This window comes from Tupaia chinensis, unplaced genomic scaffold, assembly GCF_000334495.1.
Source record: "Tupaia chinensis unplaced genomic scaffold, TupChi_1.0 Scaffold000368_1, whole genome shotgun sequence".
Classification (NCBI taxonomy): Eukaryota; Metazoa; Chordata; class Mammalia; order Scandentia; family Tupaiidae; genus Tupaia; species Tupaia belangeri.
This window is the reverse complement of record NW_006159865.1, coordinates 413,029-430,279: the sequence shown is the minus strand read 5'-3', so window position 1 is coordinate 430,279 and position 17,251 is coordinate 413,029. Positions and strand designations below refer to the sequence as shown.

The 17,251-nt window shown below is 43.8% G+C and overlaps 1 protein-coding gene and 1 long non-coding RNA gene across 3 annotated transcripts in view; one reads left to right on the top strand and one right to left on the bottom strand.

The window, feature by feature from the left end:
* Positions 1-7,531: 7,531 nt before the first annotated feature.
* Positions 7,532-8,563, bottom strand: LOC114008687 (uncharacterized). The gene is made up of 3 exons (XR_003550201.1): positions 8,494-8,563; positions 8,317-8,376; positions 7,532-7,581 (listed from the first exon to the last, which is right to left on the bottom strand). It is a non-coding gene; the product is annotated as an uncharacterized LOC114008687 (long non-coding RNA).
* Positions 8,564-8,721: 158 nt separating this feature from the next.
* Positions 8,722-17,251, top strand: part of CMC1 (C-X9-C motif containing 1) — a 66,378-nt gene continuing 57,848 nt past the window's right edge. For both annotated transcript variants that reach the window (XM_006153304.3, XM_027773759.1), the window contains exon 1: positions 8,722-8,938. In XM_006153304.3, the coding sequence (XP_006153366.1) occupies positions 8,920-8,938 (19 nt within the window). In that variant the 5' untranslated portion in view covers positions 8,722-8,919. The remainder of the gene's footprint in view (positions 8,939-17,251) is intronic.

The window sequence follows — 17,251 nt, the reverse complement described above, 5'->3', positions numbered from 1 at the left end:
AGAGAGACAGAAAGTGAGAAATTATCCCCCAGGGGAGATGGCCATGCTGCAATCCCTTCTCCTCCATTCTCCTCTTGGGATTTTGGGCATGCATGCACATGTACCCGGCGTGAGTTTAAGCCCCAGGTCCAGGACTTGAACCTTGGTCAACTACATGGGAATTCAGCAATGTAACCATTACGCCATCTGCTGTTCTGTAGTTTCTCATATTTTTTATTTCAACATTTTCCTCTTATTTCTTACATAATTGGACACAAGTGTCAGCATAACTTCAAAAACAGGAAAGCAGGAGGCCTTGGGGAACCTCACTTTCCTGCCTAGGAGCGTCTTCCTCATGTCTTTATGATAAATCTATCTGGAAATCTATCTGTTAGAGACTAATCTCTCATAGATTATATGTTGCAGCTCTTCCCTCAATGTGACTGTCTTAGGAAATCAGGCCTCTCTCTAAAGAGGTAACTAAATTTAAATGACTTCCTAAGGTCAGGGCTTTATTTCAATAGTACTTAATATACCTGTGTGTTTTTTTTTTCCTTGGAGAGGTTTTTGCTATAGGGCGCGTGCGCTCACCAGACAGACAGAGAGAGACAGAGAGACAGAAAGCGAGAAATCACCCCCCAGGGGGGATGGCCACGCCACAATCCCTTCTCCTCCGTTCTCCTCTCAGATCTTGGGCTTGCACGCATGCGTGCCCAGAGTGAGTTTTAAGTCACCGGGTCTGGGATGCAAACCACGGTCGACCTACATGGGAATCCAGAGACATAGCCATTACACTAACTGCTGGTCCCTCAATAGCACTTGAAAGGCATCCTTATAAAGAAAGATGTCTCTCTCTCTCCCCCCCATGTGCACACAGAGAAGAGGCCATGAAAGGACACAGAAAAGTGGCTCCATAAGGCAGAAAAAGTGGTTTCATCGGAAACTAACCCTGACAGCATCCTGAACTTGGATTTGTGGCCTCCAGAGACATGACCAAATCAATGCTTGCTGTTCAAGCCGCCCAATCTGTGGTGTTTTGCTGTGGCAGTCTGAGCTCACTCATAAACCCTCACACTGGAAGAACCTGGCCTTGGAACCAACCAGATGTGGATTTCAATCCAAGCACTGTCATTGATGAGCCGTAACTTTGGGCCTCACTGTCATTAGAAACTATAGGTAATGAGGACAATATAGCCTCCTACATAGATTCATTTAGTCAATAATTATTTATTGAGTGCTTCATGTTGCAAGGTCCTTAACACATAGCTGCTCTGCTCTGAGGCCACAATGACAATAGAAAAGAGACACAGTGCCTGAAAAGAATTAGTGCCCACACAGAAGAGTCGGGGCTGAAAATATTTGGAGTGGTGTACAAAAGGTTTCCTGTATGTACATCTGCCATGACTTAAAGAAGACTGAAGGCGCTTCAGGTACCAAGAGCTGAAGCTTGAAGCAACTGCAACCAGAGGTTCAAACTCCATGTGGACTTACACAGTCTCCAATCTCAGTATCTCTTTGATGGAGCGTCACCCTTTTTCTCCCATGATAAGTAGCTTTCTCTACATGGCAAAAAACTCTTAATGGTTTCTTTTTCTTTCTTTCTTTCTTTCTTTTTGGAGAGGTTTTTGCTATAGGGCGTGTGCGTTTATCAGAAAGACAGAGACAGACAGAGGCAGAAAACGAGAAATCACTCCCCAGGAGGGATAGCCATACCGCAATCCCTTCTCCTCCATTCTCCTTTTGGGATCTTGGGCACACATGCACAAGCACCTGGTGTAAGTTTAAGCCACCAGGTCTGGGACTCAAACTGCGGTCGACTACATGGGAGTCCAGAGACATAGCCATTACACCAACTGCTGGTCCCAAACTCTTAATGGTTTCTACAGATTTTTTCATGTTATGATTTTAGCCTCAGGAAGCAAAGTGATATACTTAGACTCACAATAAAAATTTCCTAGACCAGAGCTTCCCTGGCTCCTTTAGGTCAGGCATCCATTCTTAGACTAATAAATACGGTTAAAGAGAGAGATCCCGTGAGGATAGGAAGACACTGGTGGAAGTTATTTAACAGAGTAACTGAGAAGAAGTTTCCAAAAGAAGAACAGGATGCCAAACTGACAATACCAGAAATGTGTATCTCATGTTCTAACAGAGGGGTTGCCTTGACCAGAAAATCTCACTGGAAGTATGTAAAGACTGGATGTCTCTGTAGGAAAAGAGCAGAAAAGAAAAATAGAGTCTGAATTATGGCAAGAGTTAGTGATGGGAAAGACGATATAAATAATGTTAAGAGGAATAACCGGGCAGCAGGTGGTGTAGTGGTTATGGTGCTGAACTCCCCCACGGCTAGTCACAGTTCGAGTCTCAGACCCAGTGGCTTGAAACTCACACTAGGCATGCATATGTGCATGCCCCAAATCCTGAGAGGAGAATGGAGGAGAAGGAACTGTGGAGAGGCCATCCCTCTGGGGCGGTGATTTCTCACTTCCTCTCTCTCTCTCTCTGTGTCTATGGTGAGCACAACACACTATAGCAAAAAATTTCTCTTAAAAAAAAGAATTAATGGATTATATGACTCATTAACTTCGCATGATGTCTTTATGTTCTCCATTCACAGGAACTCATGCAGCAAACATTTAGGATGCCACTTATCAAGTCCTGTAAGAAGTGTTGGGGCCACGTGGCTGTCACAGTCTGTCCCTGCAAAGAGCCATGTCATGTGACTTAGCAACAACAAAACCTCATTATTAAAGGAAGATTTTCATTCATGTCTTGGGATCCCTGGCTCCATGACATAGAACCTAATGAAAAGAATATTAATCCCAACACTCTTCATAAGCACTTTTCTTTACAAAAGATCAAGGCCTGAATTTTAAAGCATTCTTCACTTGGACTTAATGCTTTATGTCTGACTGATAAAAATACCAGAATCAGTGACATGGGATTGTTTTGCTTGGACACATCCATAGTAATAATGCATTGAAAGTTGATAGCAATTTTAAATGTTTTTTGGTTTGTTTGTTTGTTTGTTTCCCTTGGATCTTGTCTGCCTCCCCAGCAATAAGGGACAACTAGCTCTTTCAACCATATCCAGGGGTCTTGACAAGCTACCTCACACCTATTCTATACAGTAATGCATGGTCAACAAGTACTCCATGTCTTTCTCTTGTTGAATATCTAATCTTTTTTTCTTCATAAAGATTTTTTGCTATAGGGTACATGCACTCACCAGAGAGACAGAGAGAAGCAGAAAGCGAAAAATCGCCCACCAGAGGGGATGGCCAACTCGCAATCCCTTCTCCTCTGGGAATTTTGGGCATGCAAGACATGCACCTGGCATGAGTTTCAAGCCACAGGGTCAGGGACTCAAACCACAGTGGACCACGTGGGAATCCAGTGCCTTAGCCACTACCCCACCAGTTGGCCCCATACCTAATCATTTTTAAAGATCTACTTCAAATATAAATATGTATTGTGTTGTTGGGAAAGTCATGATGCATTTTTGTATAGGAAAACATAGAAAAATATGCATGACTTTCTCGACAATCTAATATATATATATTCTGTCAGTTGAATGAATTTTTTCCCTCCTTTGTATTTCCACATCATCTTTTATCACGTTGGATTGTAACTGTATATGTGTTTGTCTCTCCTTCTAAACTCTGAGTTCCTTAACAGCAGGAACCTCATCTTATTTACTGTTATTTCCTCAGCACAGTGCACGGCATATAGGAAGTTCTCTGAACTGGCAGAGAAGTCGATACTGGGCACAGCTTCTGTGGTGCAGTGGGTAGCACACCAGATGATAGAAGCCACATGCTGACAAGTTTGAGTCCCAGATCTGGAAGCTCTGAAAACACACAGGGTATGTACTTGTGCCCAGGATCCTGGCAGGCTGGAGGACTAGGGAATGGGGGCCATGGGGTGAACAAGCAGTGTGGAGAGTGTCTTCTTTCTCTGTCTTTTGGGCATATACATATGCTCTTTTATGAATGGAAAAAAATTAAAAAGTAGATGTTGTATTGGGAACATTTGTCCTTTTTCTTTTAAATTTTTTTTTTTTTTTGGTTGTTTTTGGAGAGGTTTTTGCTATAGGGCACATGCGCTTGCCACAAAGACAGAGAGAGACAGAAAGTGAGAAATCACCCCCCAGGGGGTATGGCCACACCACAATCCCTTCTCCTCCATTCTCCTCTCAGGATCTTGGCCATGCACGCACATGTGCCTGGCGTGAGTTTAAGCCACTGGGTCTGGGACTCAAACCGCAGTAGACTACATGGGATTCCAGCGACGTAGCCATTACACCATCTGTCGGTCCCAACATTTGTCCTTTTTCAAATTAACAGTACAAAGGCAACTGTTATAATTCACTAAAGTTTTCACTGACTTTACTTCCACTAAATGAGCAAAACGTCCCTGAGATGTTTCCAGTGCAGCTAACTATCTAACTGGAAGGCTGCTGACATTTTAGACTTTGTACAACAAAAAACACTACTGCCTTTTGCTTGTGATCTCTATGAGGCATTCTATAAAGCACTATAGCAATGTGCACAAGACCAGGAGAAGAGAAATCCACTATGTCATGTGATAGCACTATGATGATTTTGATTATTATTTTATATTTTAGGAAGAGTCTCTGACCCTAGAGCAGGTTTGTCTCAAAGGAGGCCATCAGGAAAACAATGCACAGTAAAAACAAAACATCAAATATAGAAAGCCTTCTGCAGAGGTGAGAGGTGATTTTTTCACACTTTTTTTTCTCACCTGATAAGTGATAGGGCATACTGTGAAATCTCCTTTGTTCTTTTGAAGTGTGTTTCACATAATACTGATTTAAACATATTGTTACCTAGATTTCAGTTCTGAAGGTAGGAGAGCTCTCGACCATCACTTTTAAAAAAATTAAGCTATATGTATAGTGCATAATAGTTCAAGCAACAGTTTTCCAAAAGGGAAAATAGAAGAGTTGAAGAAAAACCACAATCCTATTAGTCACAATTCTTGAAAAGCCTGAACTAGACTATGTATAAATGTAAAAGGGAAGGATAGAGATAGATGTGAGAGTAATTGCAAAAGAAGACCAGGACGTGGAGTCCAACAGAGGTGTAGGGGATTCCTTTCCTTGGCCAATGTATACAGACGAATGAGGGAATCATGGCCATGGCCCCGTTCATGCCTCAAATGACCTAACCTTGATTCTTATTACAGGAGGAGTCAGGGGTTTAAAGGGAGCACTGAGTTGGAGAGACTAGTTATGAAGAAGCTGCACACACCCAAGGAGCAATGGTTGAGCCACAGTAGAGAATACGGTGGCAAACAGCAGTGTAGATTGGGTGGTTGGAAAAATCATGACCTATTTTTCTGTTTTTCTATGCGAAAATACTTCATGACTTTTCCAGTGACTCAATAGACCGGACATTAAAAATACACACATACAGTTCCAGTCATCATGGTTCACATGGCTAGGACACTGGTCCACAGGCTGGAACCACATGGGAGGCCAGGATTCAATTGCTATTTCAACCTAAAATCTGGGCCCAGAGGCATGCACACGATACCAGCAAGTGACGAGGCTGAGGCAGGAGGATCATGAGCTCATGGCTGGCCTGGATGGAGTAGAGAGTGTCTGTTTGGGACTAGTTTATAATGAGTTAAGTCCTGTGTAAAGGGACTGGATTCCATATGGCTGACTGCAGTTCAAATCCTGGTACCAGGGGCTTGAAAAACATGGCGAACACATGTGCTTGTGCCCCCCAAATCCTGACAAGATGGAGAAATGGAGGAAAGCGGATTGTGAAGGGACCATGCTTCATTGGGGGATGCTTTCTCTCTGTCTCTCTCTCTTTTTTTCTCTGTGGCAAGCGCACCAACCCTCTGGCATTAAAAAGTAAATAAATAAGTAAATACAACTATGGGGGAAATGTTATTTAAAAATAGAATTGATCACGTTTCTATTTTTCCTTTTGTTAATCTTTAATAACTCCTGAATGCTTAGAGTAAGAAATGTAAACACTCCTCTGCCTAATGTTTAAGGCTATGTCAATCCGCTTTTTCTAACAGAGCATCACTCTTAACTCTCCCAGTTTCCCAAATCCATAAATGCAGTGAAGTGGTCTCAGGCATTGGCCCCACATGCAGAGAGCATCATATTTTGCTACTGTGCCAAGGTCTGGTCCCCTAACTTGTTTTCAATGTCTTTCCTAACCACCCCGGCATATAGTCCTTCAAAAAAGCCTACCATAGGACTATGATTAGTGACCCAACATTGAGACCTGGGGATTGTAGGATAGTTCATGCAGATTGCCTGTATAGCTCTTAATTTCCAGGACAAGGTAGTAATATTATGATACTGTAAGACATTTCTTCCATTTTTAAATTTCTGTGATTTAATTCTCTCTTTTTTTTTTTTTTAAGTGACTCATTGGGGCCGGTAGGTGGTGTGGTGGTTAAGGCAGCTGGACTCCCATATGGCTGACCATGGTTCGAGTCCTAAATCTGGCAGCTTGCTTTCTGACTTTCCTTCTCTCTCTGTCCAACTTCAGTAAATAAATAAATAAAAATAAAATAATGACAATGAATAAAATTAAATAATTCTTTAAGAAAAAAAGACTCAATTAAAAAAATGACTTATCTTCCGTAGGTAGTAAAGACTCTGTTTCTGCCAAGAGTATCTATTGGGTCATTGGAAAAGTCATGATGCATTTTTGCATAGAAAACCAGAAAAATACGTCATGACTTCTTAAACAACCCAATAGTTTAATGTAAGAGTGGAGAGGAATATACTGTTGTGTACCAGGTATTGAGGTGCTATTTTTGCTAGTTCTTCATATGGTGTGGTATATCTAGCAATTTCTTTTATGGCGTGCACAAAACCCACCAGCTTACCAATATTACTGCTTAGGGTAAGGCTAAGGTAGATAATGCCTATTTAAGTTATTTTTTATTTTATTTTTTTTTGAGAGAGATTTTTGCTAAAGGGTATACGCATTCACTGGAGAGACAGAGACAGAAAGCAAGAAATCACTCCTGAGGGGGGGATAGCCACGCCACAGTCCCTTCTCCTTCATCATCCTTTCAGGATTTGGGGCACACATGCATACGTACCTGCCTTGAGTTTTTTTAAGCCACCGGGTCTGGGACTTGAACCATGGTCGACTATGTGGGAGTCCAGTGACATAATCATTACACCACCAGGTGGTCCCTTAAGTTACTTTTTTTTAAAAACCCACTAGATTTAAATAATAGTGTTTCTTGTGATAATTATGACAAAAACTGCAAAGTGGTCCCTCAATCAATCTCCTTCAGATGTGTTATAGAATACCACAATTATTCATCAGCGCAACCTTGCATATTAGATAATAAAGTCCCATCAAATGTTGGAACTTGTTCAAGTCATAAGGTCAAAACTTTGAGCTAATGGACTCAAGTGAAAGTACCTAGGTCTCTCCGGCTGAAGCTCTTCAAACTGTCCCCCTTCATCATGATACCCTTTTGCATATAGAACAGTTTAATTCCTGAATGAATGCGTCCCATCTGGGTTTTAGTATCCTACCTTGTCTTCTCAAAAACATGCGCTGTAGTTTTCTAAATTTAATCATTCACCTTCAGAAAGAGAAAAGGGACACCAGAATCAATTTGGTTTGTTTCTAGGCACATCTGTAAAACATTCAAGAACAAGGCCCAATGTCTTGTCCGGCTGAATGAAACGTTAATTCTTCACCTTGGCCACATGCAAGCTACAGCTGCAATAAAGGCGGTGAAACCCAACTAGGCCCTTAAACCGAACACCTGATGAGCAGAGACCCACTTTCCCAGCCCTGCTGGGCTGCCTCAGCTTTTCCTGCCAAATGACCAGGCGGAAGTAGCAGCAGGGGAGGAGGGACTGCAGTTAGGTGGGGAGGGGATCCTTCTGAGAACCCTAAACCCCCTGCCTCCCCAGGAAAGAAGCAGCTGTTCCTTGTCTTTCTAAACATCTGTCCCATCTGTCCCTGGCGCAACAAACCCTTTGGAGGCTCGAACTACTTAAATGTGGATTCAAGGCAGGACTTCTGGGTTACTAGGTGAGTGGAGAGAAGCCTGAGTGTCACCCAGAAAGTCTCCATTAATGGGAAGTGGGCAGTTGTGGGGGGAGGTCTTAAGGAGGATGACTTTTAACTTTCTTTGTTTTATTTCTTCCCCTCATAAAACATGTAACTGTAAAGGACAGTCCAAGTCGAACTGTATGCCCTGAGGACATCATTTCACAAAACAGAGGTCCTCCTAATAGCCATGTTTTTATCTCAATCCCCAGGAAGCCAGAGACCTCTGACTTGGAGGAGAACCGATACCCGCACACACCTTTACTGTGGAACACGCTGTGCGCATCTCTCGCGGGTGGCGTTTATCACTAGCTGGAACCTGGCAGGGACGAAGTAGACATTCATGAATGAATGAACGTTAAGAAAGAAAACATAAAGGAACGAGGTGATTCATTTAGTTCTCGGAAGGGAGACACGAAAGGAGGGAGGCTCGGACCTAGATCCGGCTGCCCAGAGAGACGCAGCCCCTAAGACCCAGCTTGGCTTCTGCTCTCCCAGGCTCGGATCTGCAAGGCAGAGCTCACGCCTCCCTAGGCCGGCGGCGCGCGTCCAGGACGGCCCCGCCCCCAGGCGCGCAGCCACGCCCCCTCCCGGGTCGTTCCCACCGCCAGGTCGGGGCCCTTCTAAGTGCGGGCCAGGGCTGGGGCGGGGCCGGGACGGCGCAGGCGCGGTGGGCTGCGGAAGTAGGAAGTAGGGAAGGCAGCGTGCAAGAGGCTTGGGTTTGCTGCGCCGCGGGCGCTGCGCTCCTCCTCCTGCCCCAGCTCGAGCCTCCGACGCTGCACGTGCAGAGCGCAGGCCCCTCCCCTTCCCGCCTTCTGCCCCTGAGCTGTCACCCCGCTGCGTCCTTCTCCGCCCCCCCGAGATGGCGTTGGACCCCGCAGGTAGGGGCAGGAAGTGGGGTGTGCGGAGGAGCCTTAGCTGGGGTAGCACGCTCCGCCGAGGCGGGCCTGGGCGAGGTGTGGAGCTCGGAGGTTGCACCGGGTCCGCGGACCTCCCCTCGCGTCCCCCACGGCCCACACCTGTCTGTCTGACCCTGGCTTCTTCGTCTTCCCGCACGTGGGGGTTAGGCTTATGTGGGGGGCGCTGGGGTTGTGGTCCAAACTCTCATCCATTGTGGCTTACGAACATTTTGCCCCTTCACGCCAACTAGTTTTCATCGTAATCCTCTTTGTCGATCCTTTGGGGCTTAGATTCCTTTTAAGTCTGGTGTAGATCCCTTGGCCCCAGAAAAATTTTGCATATTCGTGTGGGTGCACAGTTTTACATTTCATGTTGAGAATTCACGAACCCCAGAATTGTCATAGAGCGCAACTTAACATCAGTGCCAAGGATCCTTCGCTGTAGCAAGATAGCTTAGGAAAGGTCCCGAGAGTCTTGTTGAATGTTATTTTAACTTTGTTTCCACCAGCTTCTGTTTTCAGTAGTAGTTTATTTAGTTCCCCTCAAATCCCCCTCCTCCCAGAAGCTCATCTGCAGTGTCTTTTGTTTAGGTTATTTATGTAAGGTATTAATTTTTAGAAGCACTGGTAATTGGTCTATCCAGTTTCTTTCATTTTATGGATATGAAAACTCAAGGGCTTGGGAGGTGGAATGTTTTCCAACTTCTGGAGTCTCAGAAACGAAAGAGTCACTCTTGGGGGCCTCAAGGAAAATGAAAAATATGTATAGTTCCCAAATAGTTATTGAGCACGATTACCCAGTCAAATATTCTCATTTATTGAACAATAGTATCTGGTATGGTAGATGCTTTTATCTTCATCTTACAGATCAGAAAACTGGCAGAGGTTACTAAACCAAGACACAATGGTAAGGTGATACCATAACTTGAAGCAGAAAGGAACTCTGTGTCAAATAACAATCATGGTAATTGGGGGCTAGCCTTCAAAACTGGACCAAACGGTTATGAAGCAGTTAGCAATTGATCTGGGCTTTGAAGGGTGATAGAATTTCCTTTGGTTGGAGTTGGGGACACGGCAACAGCATGAGGAAAGGTTTAGGCATAAACTGTGTGCTATTTGGTTTGGGAGTGACTACTACTTTCATTTGGTTCATGGAGGTAGCAAGGGCCATAAATGAAGGGCAATAAGGAAAATTCAGGTTTAGGCCCATATATTCTTTCTTTTTTTTTTTTTTGGATTTGAACGGTGATAGAATTTCCTTTGGTTGGAGTTGGGGACACGGCAACAGCATGAGGAAAGGTTTAGGCATAAACTGTGTGCTATTTGGTTTGGGGGTGACTACTACTTTCATTTGGTTCATGGAGGTAGCAGGGGCCATAAATGAAGGGCAATAAGGAAAATTCAGGTTTAGGCCCATATATTCTTGTGTTTCTGAACTGGAAGTGATCTTCAAAGTAATCTTATAGAGATGAAAGAGGTTCAGAGAGGTTAAAAGCATCCATATGCTTGAATTCAGACAGAAAAGGATTTAGGGGGGAAAAAACTTGTTACTTTCTGTGTACACTTTCCTACCCTTTTTTTTAGGTATTTGCCATAGGGTACATACGCTCTCCACAGAGACAGACAGACAGAGAGAACCTGCACTCACATGCACCTTTTATGATTTTTTTCTTTTTTTGAGAGAGATTTTTGCTACAGGGCACCTGTGCTCACCAGAGAGCCAGAAAGTGAAAAATCATCTGCCAGAGGAGATGGCCACACTTCAATTTCTTCTCTGTTCTCTCAGGATTTGAGGCATGCACACACACTCACCTAGCATGAGTTTGAATCTGCAGGGTCCGGGACTTGAAGTGCAGTTGACTACGTGGGAGTCCAGCGTCTTAACCACTATGCCTCCTGCTGATCCTGCTTTGTAATTTTTAAGCTGCTGGATCCAGAGCTCGAACTGTGGTCCCTTGTGGAAGAACAGTGCCTTAGCTACCATGCCACCTGCTGGGCCCACCATTCATTTACTTTTTTTTTTTATTTTAAGAATAATTTAATTTTATTTATTATTATTATTATTTTTACTTGTTGTAGAGTCTTTTTATTTATTATTATTATTATTATTTTAATTTGTTGTAGAGTCAGAGTGCTCATGAGAGAGAGAGAAAGTGAGAAAGCAAGTCACCAAGTCTGGGACTCCTACAGTGGTCGACCAGTGAGAGTCCTTTGCCTCAACTATCATGCCACCTGCTGGCTCTGCCTCCCGTTTACTCTTCACACGCTGCAGTCCGTGATGTGTTTAAGGCCATTATTATTATTATTATTTTAATTTGTTGTAGAGTCAGAGTGCTCATGAGAGAGAGAGAAAGTGAGAAAGCAAGTCACCAAGTCTGGGACTCCTACAGTGGTCGACCAGTGAGAGTCCTTTGCCTCAACTATCATGCCACCTGCTGGCTCTGCCTCCCGTTTACTCTTCACACGCTGCAGTCCGTGATGTGTTTAAGGCCACACAGCTGAAGGCTGGACAGCCAAGTCTGGACAGAACTCAGGTCATTTCATTTCCGGTCCACCGCTATAGATCATTTCATCATTTGGGGTTTTACTGGAATGAAATGCTGGTCTAGTGCCCGTTTGTCTTGTGTGGTTCCTGGCCCTCAGAAACAGTAGTAGGTAGGACTGAAAAATCCCTGCTCCCAACAGAGTTTGTATTCCAGTCGTAGAGAAAGAAAATAAACACCCTCTGTGCCCCCTACCACTTCCCACCACGTTTATAGATTGTGATAAACGTTACGAAGAAAAGAGGGTGTCGTGTGGTCGATGGTGCAGAGAAGACTGCTTTCGATAAGAGCAACGAGTGGAGCGTTCTGTGATGAAGTGCCTTTTGAGCTGGAATCCGGAAGATGGAGGGAGCAGCCACAGGAAGGGCAAGGGAAGGAGTTGCTGGGCGGTCCAAGGAGGAGACGTAAGGGGCAGTGCTGGGGAAGTAGACGGGAGCTGACTGCCTAGCTGCTGTAGGCCTTGAAGGCTTGATAATGTAACATGGCGATTTTTTTCCCCCCCGACGTTGGGAAGCCTGTTAAGACTTTTAAAGAAGGCAGTGACCAGGGCCTAGTGGCTTTAAAAACATACCAGTGCATGCATGTGCTTGCCCCAGATCCCAACAGGATAGAGAAATGAGGAAGGGTTGCCACATTACCACACCCCATCAGGAGGTTCTCTCTCTCTTTCTCACACACACAGGAATACACGTGCCCTCTGAAAATTAAAACAAAAATGCTACTATCCCCCCTAAAAATTGACCTTAAAAGTAAGTTAAAGACAGCTGCCAAATGAAATTCAAACTTTTACGAAGATCTCAGAAATTAAATAATCTGTCTTTTCGACCTCGGCAGCAGTGGTAGCATGTGTCGTAGAGGGGTCACAAGGGTAAGCGATGGAAGCAGTTGTCCAGGCATGTTTCTCTCTTGGCCTAGGATGGTACTTGAAAACATGGACAGAACGGAAGGTGCCTGTATTCATGTTTTCATTGCTGCTGTTTGCTCTAGGTCGTGTGCCTTCACTGGAGAGAGACAGAGAGGAAAAGTAAGAAATCACTCTATGGGGGAAGACCAGGCTGCAATCCCTTGTCCTCCATTTCTTCTCTTGGGGTTTTGGGCACACACGCACATGTGCCTGGCTGTTTTTCAAGCCACTAGGTCTGGGATGTTTATTCGGCCATGTGGAATCTAGCATGTTAACCACCATGCCACCTGCTGGTCAAACAATGCATGGGTTTTTGAGGCCAGCTGGCCTGATGGCCCAGTAGGTAATGAAGCCGGATCCCACGTGGTCGACTGCGGTTCAAATCCTGGCCCTGGCAACTTGAAAGGCATACTGGGCCCATGGTTCAGAGTACCCAAAATCCTGACAGAATGGAGAAATGGAGAAGAGTTTCCAGTATGACCGTACCCCATTGGGGGCTGCTTTCTCTCTCTTCCTCCCTCTGGTTCTCTCTGGTGAGCACATGTTCTCTGGCAATTAAAGCAAAGTGAAGAATAGCAGACGTATGTTTTAGAGGAGAGATTGATAGGACCTGCTGTTGCATTGGATAAGGGTGGTGGGAGGAAGGGAGAAATTCAGGATAACTCCTAGGCTTTGTACCCCTATAGCTGTGTTGACGAGATGGTCACATCTAACAATATGAAGGTCCTTGGAAACATCGACAAAAGCAGACATGGAATCAGCAAGTAGGAAGCTTTGTTCCCTCCTGAATTGCTGTGTTTCAATTCCAGAGTATAATGTGTTGTTGGTTTGGTTATGTTTGTAAGTGAAACTGAGATTCACCCTTTGGGTTTTACTGCTTTTTTGCAGTTGCCTGGTATGTGCTGCTGCTGGATAGATGAGTACCTAGTTAGGCCGAATGAGGTTTCAATGTAATATGTGTTTTCTGTGGTTTATATTTAATTTTTAAGATCTTCATAAAAGTTTGAATTTCATTTGACAGCTCTCTTTAACTAACTTCTAAGGTCAATTTTTAGGGGGGATAGTAGCTTTTTTTTTTTAATTGTCAGAGGGCACATGTATTCCTGTGTGTGTGTGTGAGAGAGAGAGAGAGAAAGAGAGAGAGAACCTCCTGATGGGGTGTGATAATGTGGCAACCCTTCCTCATTTCTCTATCCTGTTGGGATTTGGGGCAAGCAGATGCATGCACTGGTATGTTTTTAAAGCCACTAGGCCCTGAATTTGAAGCATGGTCGACCATGTGGGGTCTGGCTTCCTTAACCACTAGGCTGTGGGCTGGCCCAGAAGTAGCTTTTAATGAACATGGAGGGGTCCCTTTTTCTCAAGAAACTCTGAACCCAGCAATGAAGTGCAGGGTATGTACTTACTCTGTATATAGTTTATTTGAAATAGTTTCCTTGTTTGTTGATGTGGAGGCAATAACAGGACTGTAGATTTCTCATTTGTAATTATGTTCATTATTTTCTCTCAAAATCTGAATGTAAAGAGAAAAGACTAGAGAGTCCAAAATATCCAGGAAAGTGGCCGGCCGTGAGGAGAGATTACAGTTTTTAAAGTTTTTAATTTATTTAGTTTTTGGTTTTGTTGTAGAACACATGTGCTCACTAGAGACAGAGAGAAAGTGAGAAATCACCCCCAGGGGGATGGCCATGCCAGACTCCCTTCTCCTCCATTCTCCTCTCAGGACTCTGGGCACATATACACACGTGCCTGACATGATTTTTTAGCCACCGGGTCCAAGTCAAACCGTGTAGTTGGCCATGTGGGATCCATGTTCCTTAACCTCCACACCATCTGCTGGCCCGAAGACATTACATGTTTAACATACTGATGCCTGCCTTACACTCTCATATATTCAGATTAATTTTGGAGGGATAGGACCTAAGCCTCTGGTATGTACAAATATTCCATGGGCATTTCTTTCTTTCTTTTTTTTTTTTTTAAGAGTTTTTTTTGCTATAGGGTGTGCGTGCTTGCCAGAAAGTCAGAGAGAGAGAGAAAGTCAGAAATCACCCCCCAGGGGGTATGACCGCACCACAATCCCTTCTCCTCCATTCTCCTCTCGGGATCTTGGGCACGCATGCACATGTGTCCGGTGTGAATTTTAAGCCACCGGGTCTGGGGACTCGAACCACGGTCTACTACATGGGAGTACAGCAACATAGCCATTACTCCAACTGCTGGTCCCTCCATGGGCATGTCTAATGGCCAGCCTAGAGGACGACAACTGTCCAAATTCTCCTAGTTGTACTTACTTGTCCTGCAGTTTTGTTTTCTTGGTCAGGCTAATCATATTCCTAGAGGAATCTCCCTTTATCTTTTAGGTATCAATGGGATCTCTGCTATCATAATCATGATTCAGAAATCTATGTGTATAGCTCATTCCCCTATAATACCACATAAACCTAGTCTTATCCCAAGTTACAGCTTTACCAATTTATAATCCTTCTTACAATGAGTGTATATATTAAAAATCCAGTCAAATTTAGATGGTTTGAGTCCGGGATTCATGTCTTGTTCGGCCATGTAGGAGTCCAGCGCCTTTACACCTGCTGGCCCCAAGGGAAACTTTTTAAAAGACTATTTACTGTCATTTATTGTGCTTTTTGCTAAGGAGCTGTTATTGGGGGTTTTTTACAGATCAAAGAGTATGTTGATTTTCTAAGCATGATTTACTAGATTGTAGAGTTTGTAATGTTTATGTTGCAGAGTCAGGAGGCTGCCTGTCTTACTCTTCATTCCATGCATAATCCATAGCATGGTAATTGGTGCGTAGTAGGCGCCTTAACATAATTATTAACAGAATGACCCTAAGCCACTATGAAATATTGAAACTCTTTTTAAGTGTTTGCTAAATAGTTAAGCAGTTTTATTGCATATTTACCTTATGCAGGGAGTTAAAGTTATAAAAATGAATTAGACATGGTCTGCGGCCTTATTAAACTTAACCTTTTTACGCAGAAGTTCTTTAGCTAGCTGCATATTAGAAGTATTTGGTGTACTTGTAAATATACCGGTACCTGGCTTTTATTCCAGTGTTTCTGATTTAACTATTTTAGGGTGCGGGCTAAAGCCCTTTTAGGTAGTTGTTAGGTGCAGCCAGGGTTGAGAACTTAGGATATCAAAATCTTTTAAGTCTGTTCTGGCTGTCATAATAAAATACCGTAGACCAGGTGACCCATACAGCATCGACTGTGGTTTAAACAACAGAAATGAATTGTTTTATAGTTCTGCATGGCAGGAAGTCTTAAGAGCAAGTTGCTGGATGATTCGGTTGCTGATGAAGTCTTTTCCAGACTGGCAGATGGTTGTCTTTTCGCCATGTCCTTCCATGGTGTGGGGTGGAAGGAGAGACAGACAGACAGGGACTCTCTCTCTCTTCTAAGGCCACCAGTTTGACTGGATTAGGGCCCTATGTTTATGACTTTGTTTAACCTTAATTCTTAAATGTGCCATCTTTAAATATCGTCACATTACGGGTTAGAGCGTCACCGTATGAATTTGGGTGGGTGGAGGGACATGATTCAGTTCATAGCAACCACTGACGTAGCAGGAGAAAAAGAGTGCATTTATAGTGAGGTGTGATGTGTGGTAAGTTCACACACGATTAGAGTAAGAGAATCAGTACAAACAAATCTTAGGGTTAGAGAAAAGAGAAATCACTTTCAGGTGCTGAGTCAGGAAGAACTTTGGGATAGGAAAGTATTGAGTTGGATTTTATTTATTTATTTATTTATTTTTGAGTTGGATTTTGAATAAGTATACTTTGATCATGGAAAATAAGAGGTAGAAGGTGGGAAATAAAGACCGAAGATTGAGGGCCAGAAGGTGGCATGGGTGTTGAGGTGGCTGCATCCCACATGGCTGACTGTGTGGTTCAAGTCCCAGACCCAGTGGCTTGAAGAACATGCCAGGCCCATGTGTGTGCATGCCCAAAATCCTGAGAGGAGAGTGTAAGAGAAGGGTTTGTGGCATGGCCACATCCCACTTGGTGAGGGCTTTCTCACTTTCTCTGTCTTTCTCTCCAGTAAGTATACATGCCCTGTAGCCAAAACTAAAAAGTAATTAATTAATTAAAAAGACCGAAGGTTGAACTGGAATTTAACTTGACCAACTCTTTGGTGGGTAATGCTGCAAGATTGCTTTGAGTTCTTCCAGTCAGTGTCTTCGTAACTGTTAGATTGCTGGGAAAGTCATGATGTATTTTTTCAGTGCAAAAAATGTGTCACGACTTCCCCAACAACGCAGTACCACTCAATGAGATGTTTGTGAGACAGTACCTTCTACCACTCCTTCCCTTTTACTGTATTTATTGTGCGCCTTCTCTGTGTAAATATAAGCTGATTTTTCAAGTAAGGAGGATAGCATAGCCCCCCAAAAGACAAAAGGAAGGTGTAAACTATAGAAAATCTTAAGTCGAGATTGAGGTGCTGCTTGGACTTGTACATTAACCGTAAATAGTTGAAAACGTTAAAGTTGGAGAGGGAGAGGAGCACCAAGAACTCGGCATCATGAATGCCTTCTTTAAAGATATTACAGAGCCTTCTATGGGCCAGCCAAGTGGTGTGGTGGTTAAGGTGGCTGGATTTCACATGGCCAAGTGTATGGCTTGAATCCCAGACCTGGCAGCTTGGAGAATACATCAGACACTGTGCGCACGTGTGTCTATCTGTGTGTGTGTGTGTGTATGTGTGGCGTGCCCAAAACCTAACAAGAGAATAGAGGAGAAGGGATTGTGGTGTGGCCAATCCCTGTCAGGTTGATTTCTCACTTCCCCTCTTTTATTCTGTGTCTTTCTGGTGAGCACAC